The sequence below is a fragment of the Pecten maximus genome, chromosome 6 (assembly GCF_902652985.1).
Source record: "Pecten maximus chromosome 6, xPecMax1.1, whole genome shotgun sequence".
NCBI classification, from domain to species: domain Eukaryota; kingdom Metazoa; phylum Mollusca; class Bivalvia; order Pectinida; family Pectinidae; genus Pecten; species Pecten maximus.
Window position 1 is genome coordinate 17,991,299 of NC_047020.1, and position 20,831 is coordinate 18,012,129.

The 20,831-nt window shown below is 38.8% G+C and overlaps 1 protein-coding gene across 3 annotated transcripts; it reads right to left on the bottom strand.

Moving 5' to 3' along the window:
* Positions 1-1,258: 1,258 nt before the first annotated feature.
* Positions 1,259-19,472, bottom strand: LOC117329120 (2-oxo-4-hydroxy-4-carboxy-5-ureidoimidazoline decarboxylase-like). 3 transcript variants are annotated; one of them, XR_004533107.1, is made up of 4 exons: positions 11,448-11,595; positions 8,580-8,644; positions 7,102-7,286; positions 1,259-2,076 (listed from the first exon to the last, which is right to left on the bottom strand). XR_004533107.1 is itself a non-coding variant. In XM_033886863.1 (3 exons), exons 1-3 carry the CDS (start codon positions 19,355-19,357, stop codon positions 1,745-1,747), a joined length of 525 nt encoding a protein of 174 aa, XP_033742754.1. In that variant the 5' UTR covers positions 19,358-19,472; the 3' UTR covers positions 1,259-1,744. The 3 variants fall into 3 exon arrangements, 2 of the variants coding, with proteins under 2 accessions (XP_033742754.1, XP_033742753.1); XM_033886863.1 differs by lacking the exons at positions 8,580-8,644; positions 11,448-11,595 and adding an exon at positions 19,350-19,472; XM_033886862.1 differs by lacking the exon at positions 8,580-8,644 and having other exon boundaries at positions 11,448-11,584.
* Between the last annotated feature and the right edge of the window lie 1,359 nt (positions 19,473-20,831).

Genomic DNA, 20,831 nt, shown 5'->3' on the forward strand with positions numbered 1-20,831 from the left:
CTTTGCCTTCTTTGGCGTGGAGAGCAATGGTGCTTCTATTGTATCGATTGTTGTTTGGCCTCCGGGGTAAAATAATGGACCCATGTTTGATCCATAGTGACAAAAGAACGTTGGTAGGATCTTCCTCAAAAAGGTTAAGATTAGCACGCGATGATGTGCGGCTGATGTGCGGCTGATGTGCTTCTGATCAACTGTCGGAAGTCTTGGCACCCATCAGGCCGAAAGTTTTCTCATTGCAAGATCCTCGGTCAGAATAGAATGTACTCTTTCATGTGAAATGCCTACTCTACTGGCTCTAAGAGAATATCTTCCCAGTTCAGTATGGTTTGAAAATGAACATGGTTTGATTTTAAATTTAAAAAAAAAAAAAAAGATGTATCTAAATCTAATCGAGGTTGATTAAAATGAAGACGGACAGCTTTCAAAGTGTATTGGCATTGTAAACAAGATATTGGGGTCTTTTCCCGTCGACTGTTACATGTAAATATAGGAGTTTCATTAACGTCCTTTGCAGAAACCATCTGCATCAGTGTTTGTCTCGCTTCAGATCGGGCGATTCCACTATAAATCAACTAATATCGACTTCTTATGACATGTTCTCTGCTCTGGTAAAGATAAAGAAATTAGAATGGTCTTCCGTGATATCAGCAAGAGGTTTGACCGGATAGGGCATTGAGGCTTTCTTACAGTAAGTCTGTTCATCTGGTTCTCATTTAGCCTCACAGCAGGAATTCACCAGGGGTCGCGTTTAGGTACATATAAAATGTACATTACTCTATAAATTACATATACATGTTCCTGTACATGTATACATGTATATCTCGATAGAGTCGCCGAATCTGAACGTGAGGAATGATAACCGTAGAGAACTATTAATAACATGGCTTGTTAACCCTATAACAAACCTGTAACAATGAATGGGATTCATCCCGCTTTGTTTAAGAACAACATTTCGATAACGGAAGTCAGGGCCCCAGACACCCCATACAACTGAATCTCCTTACGAATTTAAAACAACCTCCTTAGGAAATTTCAGGGACCGCGGTGGCCGAGTGGTTAATGAGTCCCAATACTTTATCACTAGCCCTCCACCTCTGGGCTGCGAGTTCGAAACCTACGTGGGGCAGTTGCCAGGTACTGACCGTAGGCCGGTGTTTTTTCTCCGGGTACTCCGGCTTTCCTCCACCTCCAAACCTGGCACATCCTTAAATGACCCTGGCTGTTATAATAGGACGTTAAACAAAAACAAACCAAACCAATCTTTAGGAATTTGAATTTAATATTGACAGGAAGTCTCGCCAAACAATATAGTTTACTTTTATAACTGTAAACTTTATTCAATTGCGGAACAAGTTACATCAACGTATATTGATCACCCTGATTGGCCCGGCTGTAAGCACATGAGGGTCCTTTCATTGGGAAGAAATCAGGTACCCGGAGACAACCCAAGCGATGAGATAGATGACCAATACTTGTCCATATTGATCGGGAAATCTAACCCCGGCCATATAGGTAAGCGTGTTACTTTTGTGTTATCCGACCTCCTGTTATAAGACCCTTGTTAAAATATATCATCGACAACATACATTTAGGTCACGATCAGTTGTTAGTAAGCTGGCTTTTTAATTGGTAAACTCTAACTATGGAACAATTTTGTCGTAACCATACATCCTACGTTTGACTTCTATATTAATGGTAATTGTTTCCGTAATGTTATCAATGTTCAACAATGACCGTAACAAACTCATTCCTCCACAATGCTCAACAGCCTCAACAACGCAATCAGTTTTACTTGTTCCACCCCGTTCAGCACTTCTTCTGTAATATCATTCTGCAACCGAAGCTTCAGACCACCCAAAATGGCCTCCTTTTTGTTTTTACGAGCACATATGACAAACGGGAAACCAAATTTGTTCCTGTAGCTTTTGTTTCTCTCTCGGATGGTTTCTTTTTCAGCCGGAGTTAGACTATCAATCCCAGCAGCCTTCTGCTCGTTCTGTGATTCCACCGTTAGGCCTCCTAGGCCTGCGACCTTCCCGGCAAGATCTGGATGCAAGCGGAGGACCCCTTGTTTACCTGAAAGTACGGAATATTTCATCACTAATGTAAGTTGTTTTTTTCTCTATATCTTCTTATTTGTCTACAAGTTAGAAGTATTCTATTTGAACACGGACTAATAATAGGATTAAGTCCGTAATTCAAGTGTGTGTTTGTTCTGATTTATATGTATCAAAACATTTCACTTTACACCCTTTACATTCTCCACTCTTTAAACTCTCAAGTCTTTACGCTCTTCATTCTTTACACTCTCCACTCTTTACACTCTCCACTATTTACACTCTCAAATCTCTACACTCTCCACTCTTTACACTCTCCACTCTTTACACTATTTACACTCTCCACTCTTTACACTCTCCACTCTTTACACTATTTACACTCTCCACTATTTACACTCTCCACTCTTTACACTATTTACACTCTCCACTCTTTACACTATTTACACTCTCCACTCTTTACACTCTCCACTCTTTACACTCTCCACTCTTTACACTATTTACACTCTCCACTATTTACACTCTCCACTCTTTACACTCTCCACTCTTTACACTCTCCACTCTTTACACTCTCCACTCTTTACACTCTCCACTCTTTACACTCTCTACACTCTCCACTCTTTACACTCTCCACTCTTTACACTATTTACACTCTCCACTATTTACACTCTCCACTCTTTACACTCTCCACTCTTTACACTCTCCACTCTTTACACTCTCCACTCTTTACACTCTCCACTCTTTACACTCTCCACTCTTTACACTCTCCACTCTTTACACTCTCCACTCTTTACACTATTTACACTCTCCACTCTTTACACTCTCCACTCTTTACACTCTCCGCTATTTACACTCTCCACTCTTTACACTCTCTACTCTTTACACTCTCCACTCTTTACACTATTTACACTCTCCACTCTTACACTCTCCACTCTTTACACTATTTACACTCTCCACTATTTACACTCTCCACTCTTTACAATCTCAAATCTTTACACTCTCCACTCTTTACACTCTCCACTCTTTACACTCTCCACTCTTTACACTCTCCGCTATTTACACTCTCCACTCTTTACACTATTTACACTCTCCACTCTTTACACTCTCCACTCTTTACACTCTCCGCTATTTACACTCTCCACTCTTTACACTCTCCACTCTTTACACTCTCCACTCTTTACACTATTTACACTCTCCACTCCTTACACTCTCAATTCTTTACACTCTCCACTCTTTACACTATTTACACTCTCCACTCTTTACACTCTCCACTCTTTACACTATTTACACTCTCCACTATTTACACTCTCCACTCTTTACAATCTCAAATCTTTACACTCTGCACTCTTTACACTCTCCACTCTTTACACTATTTACACTCTCCACTCTTTACAATCTCAAATCTTTACACTCTCCACTCTTTACACTCTCCACTCTTTACACTCTCCACTATTTACACTCTCCACTCTTTACACTCTCCACTCTTTACACTATTTACACTCTCCACTATTTACACTCTCCACTCTTTACAATCTCAAATCTTTACACTCTCCACTCTTTACACTCTCCACTCTTTACACTATTTACACTCTCCACTCTTTACAATCTCAAATCTTTACACTCTCCACTCTTTACACTCTCCACTCTTTACACTATTTACACTCTTTACACTATTTACACTCTCCACTCTTTACACTCTCCACTCTTTACACTCTTCATTCTTTACATTCTCCACTCTTTACACTCTTCATTCTTTACACTTTACACTCTCTACTCTCCACTCTACTTTTACACTATCCACTCTTTACACTCTCCACTCTACTTTTTACACTATCCACTCTTTACACTCTCCACTCTACTTTTTACACTCTCTACTCTTTATACTCTCCATTTATTACGCTTTCAACTCTACACTCTTAACACTCTCCGTTTTTACACTCTTTACTCTTCACACTCTTTATTCTATACACTCTCCGGTCTTTACACTCTTTATTCTATACACTCTTCCTTCTATACACTTTCCGGTCTTTGCACTCTTTACTCTTCACACTCTTTATTCTATACACTCTCCGTTTTTTTACACTATTCACACTCTTCATTCTTTACACTATTCTTCTCCACTCTTTACACTCTCCACTCTTTACACTCTCAAGTCTTTACACTCTCAAGTCTTTACACTCTCCACTCTATATATTCTCCACTCTTTACACTCTCCACTCTTTACATTCTCCACTCTTTACACTCTCCACCCTTTACACTCTCCACTATTTACACTGTCTACTCTTTACACTCTCCACTATTTACACTCTCCACTCTTTACACTTTCAAGTCTTTACACTCTCAATTCTTTACACTCTCCACTATTTACACTCCCCACTCTTTACACTATTTACACTCCCCACTCTTTACACTCTTTACACTCTCCACTCTTTACACTCTCCACCCTTTACACTCTCCACTATTTACACTGTCTACTCTTTACACTCTCCACTCTTTACACTCTCAAGTCTTTACACTCTCCACTATTTACACTGTCTACTCTTTACACTCTCCACCCTTTACACTCTCCACTATTTACACTCTCCACCCTTTACACTCTCCACTCTTTACACTTTCAAGTCTTTACACTCTCAATTCTTTACACTCTCCACTATTTACACTCCCCACTCTTTACACTATTTACACTCCCCACTCTTTACACTCTCTACATTCTCCACTCTTTACACTCTCCACCCTTTACACTCTCCACTCTTTACACTTTCAAGTCTTTACACTCTCAATTCTTTACACTCTCCACTATTTACACTCCCCACTCTTTACACTATTTACACTCCCCACTCTTTACACTCTTTACACTCTCCACTCTTTACACTCTCAATTCTTTACACTCTCCACTCTTTACACTCTCCACTCTTTACACTCTCCACTCTTTACACTCTCAAGTCTTTACACTATTTACACTCTCCCCTCTTTACTCTTTCCATTCTGTGACTCCCTTTTCTCTACATTCTCCATTCTTTACACTCTTTACACTCTCCATTCTTTACACTCTCCACCCTTTACACTGTTTACACTAACCTTCTCCACTCTTTACACTACGCTACTCCATTTTAACATGAAGACGATAGCATTGCTCGCTACTGAAATGCTTAAAATGACACCCATGGTATATGCAAATATCTAATGAACACAAACAAATAAATAAACCGGAAATAAAGGCGTCCTAAAATGATCACTTTTCTTCGAGACGCAATTTGTTCTTATTAAAAAACGATCTCAAAGAGGCCTAATATCTAAATTTATTTAACCTTTGGTATATTATAAAAGTACACAACATTCAATTCTTGTTTTTAATCAATAAAAAACACTCTTTTGTCAGCGTTGTTGCATGTTCAAGGAACGTATTCGTTTTCTTGTGACGAGAGCTTTCTTTTCCAAGAAATACGAACGCCGTTTCTAATACATGGTTGTGAATTATATTGGAATATTTACCATTGTATGGCACTGCCACTATATAACCCTACCAATTCAGTTGCGAGTTCACCAGCTTATGAACTGCCAACTGAAATTTGAATTTGAAAATTTCAAAAAAAAATCGCACGACAAATAAAAAATTGCAGATGGTAAATATAAGCATTGAACGGCTTTCAGTTGGCATTCATAGTCAATATGAATGCCAACTGGACAGAGGCAAATTCCATGAAGCGCGCTACTGAAAGCCGTTCAATGCTTAAATGTACTTCGTTAAGCATATGACTTAAAATACAAAGAGGATGAAATCGTTGGAATCTTTGTTGACTTTTGTGACTAGATCGACTATTAGTATGACCACGAGAACAGTGCCACCTCTTTGCCGACTTGTTTTTGTTTCACTCGATGCTTCATATCAGAGAGTAGATAACACGACCGTTGCAGATTCTCTAATTTTACCTGTAGAATGTATTGGCGACGCATTGTCTTTAAATGAATTTATTAATTACAGGTATGTTGATCGGATATTCAAATCAAGGACACTACAAACACCACCCTGTTACCTCGATCTTATTCGATAACCCGGAGAGACGGAGTACAACTAAAATGTCAGATAAGTTTAACAATTTATTAAATTCTTTATTGTTAATTTTCAATTTCTAAATTAATACAAATCTTCCCCTTCCTTGAGGAAGTGACAGAGAGATAGCCAGCGCTTTCTGCCACGTCCTCAAGGCAAGGGATGATTACTTTCCTCCCGTCATACTGTTTTATTTTCATATGGTTCAGTTGTCTAAATGTAAAAATGAATAAATGTAATGAAAACCATTGTTGACTTGATATCATTGAATTGTCGACGTGACTTCATTGTGTTATTGCTAGCACGTGCTATTCTTCATACCCTAGGGGTGACAGAGAAATCACACCCTAGGGGGTGACAGAGATATCACACCTAGGGATGACAGAGAAATCACACCCTAGGGAATGACAGCGATATCCTAACCTAGGGGGTGACAGAGAAATCACACACTATGGGTTGACAGAGAAATCACACCCTAGGGGATGGCAGAGATATCACACCCTAGGGGCTGACAGAGAAATATTTGACAAGTAAAACGGTAGACAAATCTGTGAGTGATGAGAGAAAGTAATATCAACTTTCAGTGGTGTTTACATCTGTCATTTGATTCCTCAACAGATGGCAGAGAAAACTAACAAAGGGATTCGTGAGATGCGGGTTGATAAATACCACGTGGATATTTAATGGTGGACAAAATTATCTATTTGAAATTATCCGTATTTTTTGTGTGACATGAAGTAATAGGTGTTTGTCCCTAGTGGTCCGATGCCACCACATCTATTCTGCCATTAAGAGAACCTTACGTGGTCTGATGTCACCTAGAATTACATGGCGGGATCGTGGTTTGTAATGTTTTATGGGTAACATGGATGACGAGCATACATACTTTTCTCTTTAACTCAGGGTTATCTGGATAATGATGAGTTCGCCTTACCTAAATGACACAAATGTTTGACATAAAGTTATCAAAACATCAATATTTCCACCATGACTTACCATCATAAGGAATATTATCTAGGAAGTCACACACGAGCTTGTGTATGTGATGTACGTCCGTGAACGGACGGTGCTGCCACACAGCGGCCGCACACAGTGAACAGTGTTCCACCACGTTACCAAACACATCAATGAAATCATCGGACGTCAATTGGTTGACGTCATGTACGGACAGTAACGTCTTTCTGAAATAGAAGTTATACGGAGTGAAATAGTACATATGTTGATGCAATCACTCTTCAGTAACATATGTGTAAGATAGGACTTACCCCTGCCCGCCACTCTCGCTCAAACCCCAACATCTATACCCAAACCCCAACCCCATATCCAACCCCGAACCCCGAAATCCCAACCTTCACACCCAAACCCCAACCTCCATATACAAACCTCAACCTCCATACCAACCCCAACCTCCATACCAACCCCAACCTCCATACCAACCCTCAACCTCCATACCAAACCCGAACCCCCAACCTTCACACCCAAACCCCACCCTCCATACCAACCCAACCTCCATACCAACCCTCAACCTCCATACCAACCCTCAACCTCCATACCAAACCCGAACCCCCAAACTCCATACCCAAACATCAACCTCCATATACAAACCTCAACCTCCATACCAACCCCAACCTCCAAACCCAACCCCGAACCCGAACCCCGAACCCCAACCTCCATACCCGAACCCCAAAATCAATACCCAACCCCGAAACCGGAATCCCCATATCCAAATCTCAACCTCCATATACAAACCTCATCCTACATACCAACTCCCAGCCTCCATTCCTAATCGCGAACCTCAAACCCCGAACCCCAACCTCTATACACAGCCTCCAAACTCAACACCAAACCCCGAAACCCAAATCTCCGTTAATAAACTCAACCTCCATATACAAACCCCAACGTCCAAACCCGACCCCCAACCTCCATACACAAACCCCAACCTCCAAACCCGACCCCCAACCTCCAAACCCGACCCCAACCTCCATACCAAAACTCCAACCTCAATACCAAAACTCCAACCTCAATACCCGACCCCAACCTCCATACCAAAACTCCAACCTCAATACCCGACCCCAACCTCCATACCCAAACCCCAACCTCCGTACCAAAACCCCAACCTCCAAACCCGACCCCAACCTCCATACCCAAACCTCCATACCAAAACCCCAACCTCCGTACCAAAACCCCAACCTCCATACCCGACCCCCAACCTCCATTCCAAAACCCCAACCTCCGTACCTAGCCCAATCAACAGACTTAGTCGAGATAGTTTCATAACGACTGCACAAATACAGTCGCAATACAAGCTTTATTGCAGATTACAAATGCATTTTTATAGGTTATAAGTGAACTATAAAGGCTTTGGTAATGTGCTTCTTATTTGCATTATCAAGATTGTTATTAAGATACTTTATTAATATATAGTGACACAAAAATAAGAACAGAACACCAAGTAAACAAAATTGTAATCTTACTCAAACGCGGTGAAACTCGTGTTCAAACATCATATCTGTGCTTAATCCAACTTTCTGTAAACTCGCTTAAATCAAGAAATAGCAAAACTTATACGCGAAAATAATATCTCACTTGAAGCCTTTCCAAAATTTATTCAAATTTTTGAAAAAATAATAATTCAGATATCAAGTATGGTTTCGTTAATACGGTGCCATGTAAAGAGGAATTGTTAACGAAAGGTTGATACGGTAGCTTGTAATCATATAGCCTTTGGCCAAACGCCCATTAAACACTATCAATTTTGTATAACTATTTTGAAATAAAATGTTCTGCTCTATGTCAAGTCAGAGAAATGTCACATTCTCAAATTGAGAACTGCGGCAGCAAGGACACTAACGAGAGTCTAACACACTGAACCCCACTTCGTAATTTGAATTAGAATGTCTATCATAGTGTCCAGTGATGCCCAACATTATATCTCCATCAGTAGATCGGCGTCGTTTACGGAATCCATGACGTAGATTGAATATATAAAAATGGGGAAGCAGCGATGTTCGTATCAGAAAATGACAATAAAACAATAGGACAATTGCATACATTACATTTATCATATATTTTGATGATTAGCTGTTCCTATTGATTACCTTTGACTAAAGATTAAGATTATAGACTAATGTTGACGAGTCGGTAGCATCCTTAAGACTTAGAGGGGGTGTCGGCGATGACGAGTCTGTAGCTTAGAGGAGGTGTCGTTGTTGACAATTATAAGACATGGATACCTTAATAAGCCAGTGTGTTCTATATCAACTCAAGGACAATGTACATGTACCGGGGACGAGGAAGATGATACACAAGTAAACCAAACCTGTTTTGGATGTCATTTTAACATTTACGTCATTTGAAGACAAATAATAAGAGAGATACCGCAGAAAGTAGGTAAACAGGATGATATATAATCAATGTAAGCCGTAACCCCGTATGTAACCTCACACACGATAATCTAATTAATTTGTATTGGTCAACCACTTACAAAATCTAAAACACAAGATTGAGATACAAATGAACCTAAGGGCGAAATTTACATAGATATACACTTTTATGTTCAGTTACTTTTACTTTGGAGAAGTTTACAATTATATCAATTATATAGAAAATCATTATATTGCACTATGCGAATGCTCACAATTACATATCTATATAGATATCTTGCATGACGCAGAATATCATTTCTGCTCTCTTTACAATCAATAAAGACACCGATGATAACAAGCCGTGGGACAACACAGGTAAAATCTAATAGATTATACACTACGTCTTAAATGCAGTTAAAAATGCATTGATATCAGTGGTATTTTACAAGCATACACAACTTCCATGGTGCTATTTAATAAAAGTAGCTTTAGCAATTGTTAGTATGCATTATGGATAACCATGGGCAATGCTGTTGAAATGTTATTTGTTAAGCTGTTTGAAAATTTCAACAAACCATGGGGGAAATGCATGTTTCAGGTAACACAGTTAGCTTGTATGTGTACTGTACAAAATAGCTTTGCCGATTTGCTCACAAGCACACAATAGGTTAGACCTGGTTTGACGATGGTATAAACACTGAATCTATTTTGACATTGAAATGCAAATGGCGGCTGTGGATAATATGTAGATAATATATCTCAAATATAGTCGTAAGGAGACATTATAAACATCACAAATCTTATTAGACTCTATTTATAACTGTGAACATGGCAAGCAGACTGTTTTTTTAAGGAAATATTGATCAACCTCTGAGTTTGAAGTGAAAGATGCAAATTTTTGAATAGGTCCCAAACGCCTTGTCTTAAATGTCTTAAATAGTACCAAATAGGAGTATATTTGTATTGTTTGAAATGCCGCTCTTTAGGTCATATTTATGTAACATTACTCACAGACGCCATTTGCATTTCAAGGTCAAAACAACATAATTCTGTAGAAACAATGCTCCTAATCTGTGCGATAGACACTTGTGAGCATAACGGCATGGTTATTTTTCGGGTTTGATCATTTGTCTGACTTAAAATTATTCCATCTTACCACAAAGTAACTCTATAGAAGAAACTGTTAGCATGCACAGCAAGGTATTTGTAATTCTGAGAAACTACATGTCCAGACAAACATTAAGGTATATTACATGACTGGTTTTGTGCAAATCTTGTGGTATCTATTCGGTTTTGAAATTACCCTTATACAGGTTTTGTTTTGCATTGTTTACTTCTATCAACAGCTAAGGTTATTTAAGGATGACCTATCCTGTATGTACGAGATACGTGCGTGTGATGTATGTGTGTTATTACATTTCATTTATGTAAACGAGTATGCATTGAAACATTGCGTCATTATACTAGCATGGTAGCAATGATATACCATGTACACATACATGTCATTACATTATTTCTAATTCTATAGATTGCACCTTCTCTATTTAACTTATTGACTTTAAGGATTTTTGCCGAGCGCAATGACCGACACCATCAGGTGAAAAAATTCACAAACGTCATAGAAGATAAGCAGCCCCATGAACATTGACTAAATGTGTAATAACTTAAAATGAAAAGGACAAACACTTTTGCCAACAGTCCGCCATTATTTTATCATCTATTAACGTCAGTGAATAACTAATTTTCTGTGAAAACATTTTTATGGATGTTTTCTAAATAATAAGTTTCACCTGACGGTGTCGGCCATTGTACTCGGCAATACCCTATTTAACACTCACTCATGATATGGCTTACATATATACACCGGGTAGACCGACCTATCTCATCAACTGTAAGGTATATTTTATCACAGTACTAAGGCGGTGTGTCCGGCCAGTTTAACATCGGTAAAGTTACACAGAATGTTATAGTACTCACTCAGACATTGTTTTCCGTGTCCCGACGTCCTATACGAGATCGTTTTGTTACTGTACAGATCTCTAATAAGTCAGATCGTGGGTTAGCCCCGATACACCTTGACCTAGCTATGCACTGTCGTCTGTACACGGGTGACGCCCGAGAACGCCACTATCTAGGACAGAGAGTAATATATATGCGTGATATTTAGTGATGCTTTACCGCGGTATAGATATACTATTATACCAGCATGGTACCCATGTACCTATACTCATCATCAATCTTTATTTCACGGAATTTAATGTTACATGAAAATTGGCAATATATTTACTATATTGAAATTTTCTTAAAACATATTGATTTATTAGCAATTTGAGATTTTGTTAGCACAGCCTGTATACAGATTACCAATTCGATACAAGCGACGTGAGTATTGAATTACTAGTCAATAACTGGTAATTAACAATCTTGTTTGTTTCTTCCCGACTTGTTACATGTGATCACAAGTTACCAGCTCTTGTGAGACACGAGAAGCTTTACCGAGAAAAGCTACGCACATCAGCAGAAACTCACGCTTACTGGTTGAGCTGTCAAACTGGAGCCAATCAGCGCCAATGGTAGTCTGTACGAAATCCTCACTACCCATATTGGGAAGCACCATGAAATGGTCAATGCCATATGTTGCCATTACACTACTAATAAAGTCCATCCGAGTAGCTATACTTAATAATTGATTGTCAATTTTGTTGCTTGCATGGACTGATGAAGGGAAGTGAACCTCGTGCAAATGAAGTGAACTGCGAAGCAGTTCATGTAAGCAGTTCATGTACCATTTGTACGAGATTCACTTCCCTTCATCAGTCCATGCAAGCAACAAAATTGACAATCAATCCTTATATTTACGTTAACCAAATTAAAAACTTCGCCACTGATTTCAAAATTCGGTCGCAGGCAGTGTGACGTAAATGCGTCATTTTGTAACATTGTTATACTTATCGTACATGTGTGCACAGTAGTGGAACAGCAGACAGTCAGCTATTCTCGTCGCCAAGGCAACACAAAATATAGTGCCATACACGTTTTGATTATTACGATGTTGATACACATAAATACGATATTTTCAAGGTAAAATATTCATTTATAACAAATATTTATGATATTGTATGCAATACCCATATAAATACGAATTTAAAGTGCAGTGTTGACAGTATAGTATGTGTGTGATTTGGTCACTCGCGACCACAGGGACTCGGTTAAAAAAGTGAGCTAGAAAAAAAGGTTAACGTGACGACAGTTCAGTGAAATATCACAACATTAAAAACAGTGTTTATATACTCTCTAAAGCCTTGAAAAAAATAGATTTTGTTTTATAATTTAAATGATGGATGGATTTTCAGTCTTTCGATTATTTATAGATGTTATATGTTTACTCATAACGCCGAACCCTGTGATGCAGTCTAATAGCCGGGATATTCAGAGCTCGAGAAAAAGTGTAACAATGTGGATTTTAGTAGCAGGTTAGCTGATGATGTACATGGTGTTCTTGAAATATTTGATTTCATTGTCGCACTGGCGTTTTGGGATGTAAATTCTGATAATAATAAATAAAGAAACATTGATTTGAAAATTGGCGGTATTCGACTCCCGGAAACTTGTGTCCTCCATATGTTTAGATTGAGTCAAATTACGACAATAATGTGTCCCTGTTCTCGATATAGCATACTTCTGCTACCAGTCTGTTTTGTGTTGTTAAATAGTGTTTAAATTAAGGTTTATTTTCTGTGACCACTGAAATGGTATCAGGCATGGCATTCGAGATACAGCTAACGTTAGACCTACTGCGCTACGTAGGTCTTGAGCTCGGTGCTATCGGGAGTGTCAGTGTTCTGTCAGATCCTGTTTTCTAAACTGTCTGCATTATACTGGCATTTTTATTAGCACATAAAGCGGCTATTCCACTTGTGTTCATATACATTTATAACAATGTTACACAATTCACAAAGTGAAAGTGCATTCAGGTCTGAGGCGGTACAAAACTCGATCGCCATTGTAAAGTCACACGCCGACAAGAAAGTGATTCGTCTCTCAGAACAGAAGCACGCGACCCAAAATCTTCAACGGGAAATGAAGTGATCTGAGTGAACTATGTTCATTGAGGCGGAGCGAAGTGAAACTGTAAATATAATGCAATGTGTCATCATTACATGACACAGTATGTCCACAATACTATTATAGAATAACAGTTAAGTGCTTGATGACAAGGTATCCATTCTGTAACTGCTTTACATTTACAGGGATCTTAAGAATGTCAATGACGCGGTAGCTATCATGGATTTGTTTAAACCGACTTAAATCCAGGTCACTATCTATTCTCTCTCAAAGAAAGTTATTTTCAACGGAAAGAATCGCTCTATTGACCAGTCTTTTCCATTTTTCGGAAACCTCTGATACCTAAGATAATTTTCAAAAGATGGCCAATAAGTCTGAATTTAGTCAAAATAGTTACACTATCGGGAATAAATCTTTTTGTTGTGGTTTCATTAAACCTTCAGGTACAAAAAAAATATTGATACATACGCGTGAGAAATAAGTGCTTTACAGCGTACTTACTATCAACACCGGGTTCAATCGTACTGACCGGGCGCTGGTGCTTACACCTGGGCGTCGATGAATTTTACACCCGGGCAACGATAATTTCTGTAGAAAATGAACGCCGAAGACGGGATCGGAAGAACGGTTGAGATATTTTTGCTCGTTTTTGATGTGATAATGCTGTCCTCCAAGAAAAATAACCCGACCACGGAACAAAATGATAAATTGGCTATAACTTGCAAGGATAAGGGACAGGAAAAACACCTCTCATTTTTTGCTAATTCGCCAACAGTGTAGGCGGGTATGACCAAATTATGCCGCAATCCACGACTTATGCAACATATACAGCCAATTCCGCGATCGAAATGACTGTCAATCTCACAGTTTATCGGAATTCATTATTTTGACATCATCAAGTCATATTGGATTGATTGGTAATAGTTAAATAGGAAAATTAAACATTTCCGTATTTTATACATGTGGCAAGACGCTCTTGAGCTTTACACCCGGGCGCCGCAATTTGCTGACATGGTAGTGATGTAAAAATTACCAGAGTTGGCCTTTTGATGATTTTTGTTGATGTATGTTTTGCATTTATGCAATACGTTACAATTAATTCACGGACAGACCTCCTTAATGGGTCGAGGAAACGGAATTAAACACAGAAAAACCTGTGGAGGTCACGCGCATTCCAGTAAATGCGAATGCAGCGTGCAGTAAACTTTGACTTCTTTTTTTACATGTGTTGAGAATTACGTAATGATGTAATATCATAAATTACCGCTGAAATTTAAATTTTTTTCAAATTTTAAAACATTTATTTTATAACCCAAATCTTCAAGAGGTACATGTATAGTCTATGCTTGGCGTTCTGAAAAAAAGTGCTTTGTGTACATAATTTACCATTGTCATCTAGAGGAAGTTTTCCATATTAGTCATATTCAGCGATAATTGGTGTGAAAAGACAGACTTCACGGGACCCAGAAAAAAACATACTGCAGCTACATACATGTATCATCTTATTTCTTTCGTAAAATGTCTGATTTGGTAGGTTAGCTCGTGCATATCGCAATGTCGTGTCCGTTATGCAGGAGGTAATCTATCAAATCAGACATTATGCAAAATAAATTCATGTTCCTTGAAATTCTATTTAAAAAATTATTGGGGTAGTACGTATCACCCATTTTAACATTTGTTTATATACATTTTAATTTTCCGACTTTCCCTTCAAGACTTCTCCACGTTAGGTTTTACGGTCGTCAAGAGGACGACTGTACTGCTAGGTAGGCCTAGAAGGACAACACAACTGCTAGGTAGGCCTAGAAGGACTACACAACCGCCAGGTAGGTGGAGAAGGACGACACAACCGCTAAGTAGGTCTAGAAGGACGACACAACCGCTAGATAGGTATAGAAGGATAACACAACCGCTAGGTAAGACTAGAAGGACGACACAACCGCTAGGTAGCCCTAAACGACACAACCGCTAGTTAAGACTAGAAGGACGACACAACCGCTAGGTAGGCCTAGAAGGACGATATAACCGTTAGGTAGGCATAGAAGGACGACACAACCGCATGGTTGACATAGAAGGACGACACAACCGCAAGGATGTGTTTTTGGGCTAGCTAACAAAGAGAAACCGCACGTTGTGAATCCTTTAACAGTTGCAGATAATAAAGAGAAACTAAAATTGGTTTTGGACTGTCAAAATTCAAGTACGAAAAACGTGGTTGCTAAAGACGTATTTTTCAAAAGGGGATTTTGTTTTTGGTTTCAATTTCAAAGCCGCCTACCACCACATAGAGATGTTTAGGGAGCACAGATCTTTTCTGGGGTTTGCATAGGATTTTACGACAAGGAGGAAATATTTTTGTTTCAATGTTTTATCATTTGGAATATCAACGGCAGGATACATTTTTACAAAAGTGACAAAAGCGATAGTAAGATATGAAGAACTCAAGGGGTGAGCATTGTAATGTTTTTAAAGATAGGCTCGGGGCGCAAGTACTAGAGAGAAAGCAAACATGATTTAGAGAGTGCTGGATTTTCAAGTGCTCAGGAAAAGTGTAAGTGGGAACCTCAAAAAGAATTAATTTGGTTAGGATTAAGATGGCCAATATTGAAGGTAAAGTATTTTATATCACAGAAAAAAGCATGAGGACATTGGTATACAGCATTGCGCATTTAGAGGTCAAAGCATGTAATGGGAATTTTGTTGCAGTTAAAGAGTTAAAGAGTTGACAGGCGTTGCAGGGCAGGTGATTTCAATGAAACCTGCAGTAGGTAATCTGGTAGAATTTAAAACCAAGAAAATATTCAAGTGTATAAACAGTAACGCCAGCTGGAAGGATCCAGTGATATTGAGTGAGATTGCAAAAAGGAATTAAGATTTTGGAAAAGGAAAATTTGGGATGTTTATGGCAGGGACATCAGTTGTGTTTTTGAGTCAAGTTTGAGTGCTTTCACAGACGCTTCAGGTGAAGGATATTGGGGATATATTGTCAAGGAAGCAAATTCCTTCATTTTTTTTGCGATTGGACAGCGACCGAGAGCTTGGAAAGCTCAACCTGGAGAGAACTGGTGGCAGTTAGGCGAACGTTGAACTCTAAAGGAGTATGCCTGGAAGACCATAGGGTACAGTGGCACATGGACAACTAGAATGTTGTCAAGATTATACAGAAAGGCAGTAAAAAGCCAAGTTTACATGATATTGCTTTGGATATCCTTGAAAAATGTCAAGTCTCAGGCGCTTCTGCCGTAACAAGATCATCGGTCAATGAGAGGTGTTGGAGGAGACATAGTCGCTGGGGAAGCGATCGATCTGAAGATGGCTTCGTAGAAGACAGTCTGGAGAAGCGCTTGGAGGTTACCAAAGCTTTGAATTTTTCACGCGATTATGTAGTTTCACACATTTGAAATATACCTATATATATACATATAAGGTCTTGGATTGATTCATTTGTATCAACACTTTATTCTTCAAACAACTTCCCGTTCTTTGATATTTCTAGCAGTGCTGCTGCGAGACAGGCAATCACAGATATGGTGTTGTGTTTTTCTTTATAGGGTTTTTTAGCACTGTTCAGAGGAAGTAACTGGTTGACGGGTAAGAACGTTAGTGACAGCATATAACAGACCTGCTAGGTAGACGTAGAAGGACGACACCACCGCATGGTTGACATAGAAGGACGAGACAACCGCTAGGTAGGCCTAGAAAGTAAATATAATAAAATCCAAAGTCTCCCTGTTAATAAGACCAACTCCAAACACTAACCCTAAACACTCTCTAAAACTAACTCCATATTAAGGACGCCCATCCAATGACCACATACCTATGTATACCACAGCCTGGGAAGTTATTTTAAGGCAGTCCACCCAATGACCACATACCTATTTATACCAGAGCTGAGAATCTATTTCAATGCAGCCCCCTGGATGATCGCATACCTATTTATAAACCAGTCTCCCAGACTGACCAGACTGACCAGGCGGCTATGCATAAACCAGTTCTGGAGAATGACCACATGTCTATTTATAAACCACCCATATGGACCTAACCCAGCCTCTGATAACATATATACACCAGCCTCTGAGAATGACCACCAAGGTAAAATATATCATCCCCAGAAGGGGCCGACAACTATTCACATCTAATATACTTAAGACCTAATAATTACACCATGACTCTAAACAACCTCCACTGGTTTTAACTCTATTAATTACTACTTAAAACCTTATCTCTGATCTCGACAGTCGTCAAGGCCAATTAGAGGCCATTTCCATATTACCACTAAACTGACCATCTACAATTAACCTCTTACTTTTTACTCACCTTAAAAATAGGAAACAGAAAAATCCAAATAAATGAAAATAAGAACCTCACACATGTTTCAGGTAACACAGTTAGCTTGTATGTGTACTGTACAAAATAGCTTTGCCGATTTGCTCACAAGCACACAATAGGCTTGACCTGGTTTGACGATGGTATAAACACTGAATCTATTTTGACATTGAAATGCAAATGGCGGTTGTGGATAATATGTAGCTATATATAGATATCTCTCAAATATAGCCGTAAGGAGGCATTATCAACATTACAAATCTTATTAGACTCTATTTACAACTGTGAACATGGCAAGCAGACTGTTTTTTTTTTAGGAAATATTGATCAACCTCTGAGTTTGAAGTGAAAGATGCAAATTTTTGAATAGGTCCTAAACGCCACAGTTGAACTATTTGCCTTGTAAACATCCTTCTTACTACAATCAGATGTCTTAATAGTACCAAATAGAGTATATTTGTATTGTTTGAAATGCCGCTCTTTAGGTCATATTTATGTAACATTACTCACAGACGCCATTTGCATTTCAAGGTCAGAACAACATAATTCTGTAGAAAAAATGCTCCTATTCTGTGCGATAGACACTTGTGAGCATAACGGCATGGTTATTTTTCGGGTTTGATCATTTGTCTAACTTATTCCATCTTACCACAAAGTAACTCTATAGAAGAAACTGTTAGCATGCACAGCAAGGTATTTGTAATTCTGAGAAACTACATGTCCAGACAAACATTAAGGTATATTACATGACTGTGCAAATCTTGTGGTATCTATTCGGTTTTGAAATTACCCTTATACAGGTTTTGTTTTGCATTGTTTACTTCTATCAACAGCCAAGGTTATTTAAGGACGACCTATCCTGTATGTACGAGATACGTGCGTGTGGTGAATGTGTGTTATTACATTTCATTTATGTAAACGAGTATGCATTGAAACATTGCGTAAATATACTAGCATGGTAGCAATGATATACCCTGTAAACATACATGTCATTAAATCATTTCCAATTCTATAGATTGGACCTTCTCTATTTAACTTATTGACTTTAAGGATTTTTGCCGAGCGCAATGACCGACACCATCAGGTGAAAAAATTCACAAACGTCATAGAAGATAAAATATTGGGGAAATGGTTAGGAAGCAGCCCCATGAACATTGACTAAATGTGTAATAACTTAAAATGAAAAGGACAAACACTTTTGCCAACAGTCCGCCATTATTTTATCATCTATTAACGTCAGTGAATAACTAATTTTGTGTGAAAACGTTTTTTATGGATGTTTTCTAAATAATAAGTTTCACCTGACGGTGTCGGCCATTGTACTCGGCAATACCCTATTCAACACTCACTCATGATATGGCTTACATATATTCACCGGGTAGACCGACCTATCTCATCAACTGTAAGGTATATTTTATCACAGTACTAAGGCGGTGTGTCCGGCCAGTTTAACCTCGGTAAAGTTACACAGAATGTTATAGTACTCACTCGGACATTGTTTTCCGTGTCCCGACGTCCTATACGAGATCGTTTTGATACTGTACAGATCTCTAATACGTCAGATCGTGGGTTAGCCCCGATACACCTTGACCTAGCTACGCACTGTCGTCTGTACACGGGTGACGCCCGAGAACGCCACTATCTAGGACAGAGAGTAATATATATGCGTGATATTTAGTGATGCTTTACCGCGGTATAGATATACTATTATACCAGCATGGTACCCATGTACCTATACTCATCATCAATCTTTATTTCACGGAATTTAATGTTACATGGACATTGGCAATATATTTACTAGCAATTTGAGATTTTGTTAGCACAGCCTGTATACAGATTACGAATTCGACACAAGCGACGCGAGTACATAATTACTAGTCAATAACTGGTAATTAACAATCTTGTTTGTTTCTGCCCGCCTGGATGTCAGTTCATGTATAGTTATTTCAGAGAAACATGTTACATGTGATCAAAAGTTACCAGCTCTTGTGAGACACGAGAAGCTTTACCGAGAAAAGCTACGCACATGAGCAGAAACTCACGCTTACTGGTTGAGCTGTCAAACTGGAGCCAATCAGCGCCAAGGGTAGTCACGCTTACTGGTTGAGCTGTCAAACTGGAGCCAATCAGCGCCAAGGGTAGTCACGCTTACTGGTTTAGCTGTCAAACTGGAGCCAATCAGCGCCAAGGGTAGTCATGCTTACTGGTTGAGCTGTCAAACTGGAGCCAATCAGCGCCAAGGGTAGTCTGTACGAAATCTTCACTACCCATATTGGGAAGCACCACGAAATGGTCAATTCTATCTTTTTCGGAATCATCTGATGCCAAAAATATACTTTTCAAGGTGGCTTGTAAGTTTGTATTTGTTCAGAATAGTAGCAATATCGGGAATACGTCCTTTTAGTTGTTTCATTCTTAAGCCTTCGGGTGCAAAAATATTGATACGAACGCGGAGGAAATAAGTGCCTTACAGCGTACTTTCTATCAAGTGATATCAGCTTCTGTAGGGAAATAAGCTCTTTTTTGGAAATTTCAACATCAATTCTTGCGAGGCCAAGATTACTTTCAACCATATCGAGCGTGTAGATTTATAGACGTTGGTATATGTTTCACTACACAGTGTTAAAACTGTCGAATAGACTTGATGTCCGAAAAAAGTCAACTGGGACCAGTGTTTACAGCTGTAGAGAATCGAGAGATAATTCTCTTATACAATTTCACCTTGATAAGTGGGTGGAGGTCACACCCATTCCACTTGTAGTAAATGCGAATGCAGCGTGCAGTTTTTTTGTTTTTTTGTTTTGTTTTTTTTACATATGTTGAGAATTACGTAATGATGTAATATCATAAAATACCGCTGAAATTCATATTTTGTTCAAATTTTAAAACATTGATTTTATAACCCAAATCTTCCTATTGCTAAATAAAAAATCGAGTTTCTAGAGGTACATGTATAATCTATGCTTGGTG

Bases quoted from the DNA above. Each gene is read 5' to 3' on its own strand.
- LOC117329120 (XM_033886863.1), bottom strand. The intron at 2,077-7,101 runs GTAAGTCATGGT...CCGTACTTTCAG, and splicing joins AGATAATATTCCTTATGATG to GTAAACAAGGGGTCCTCCGC.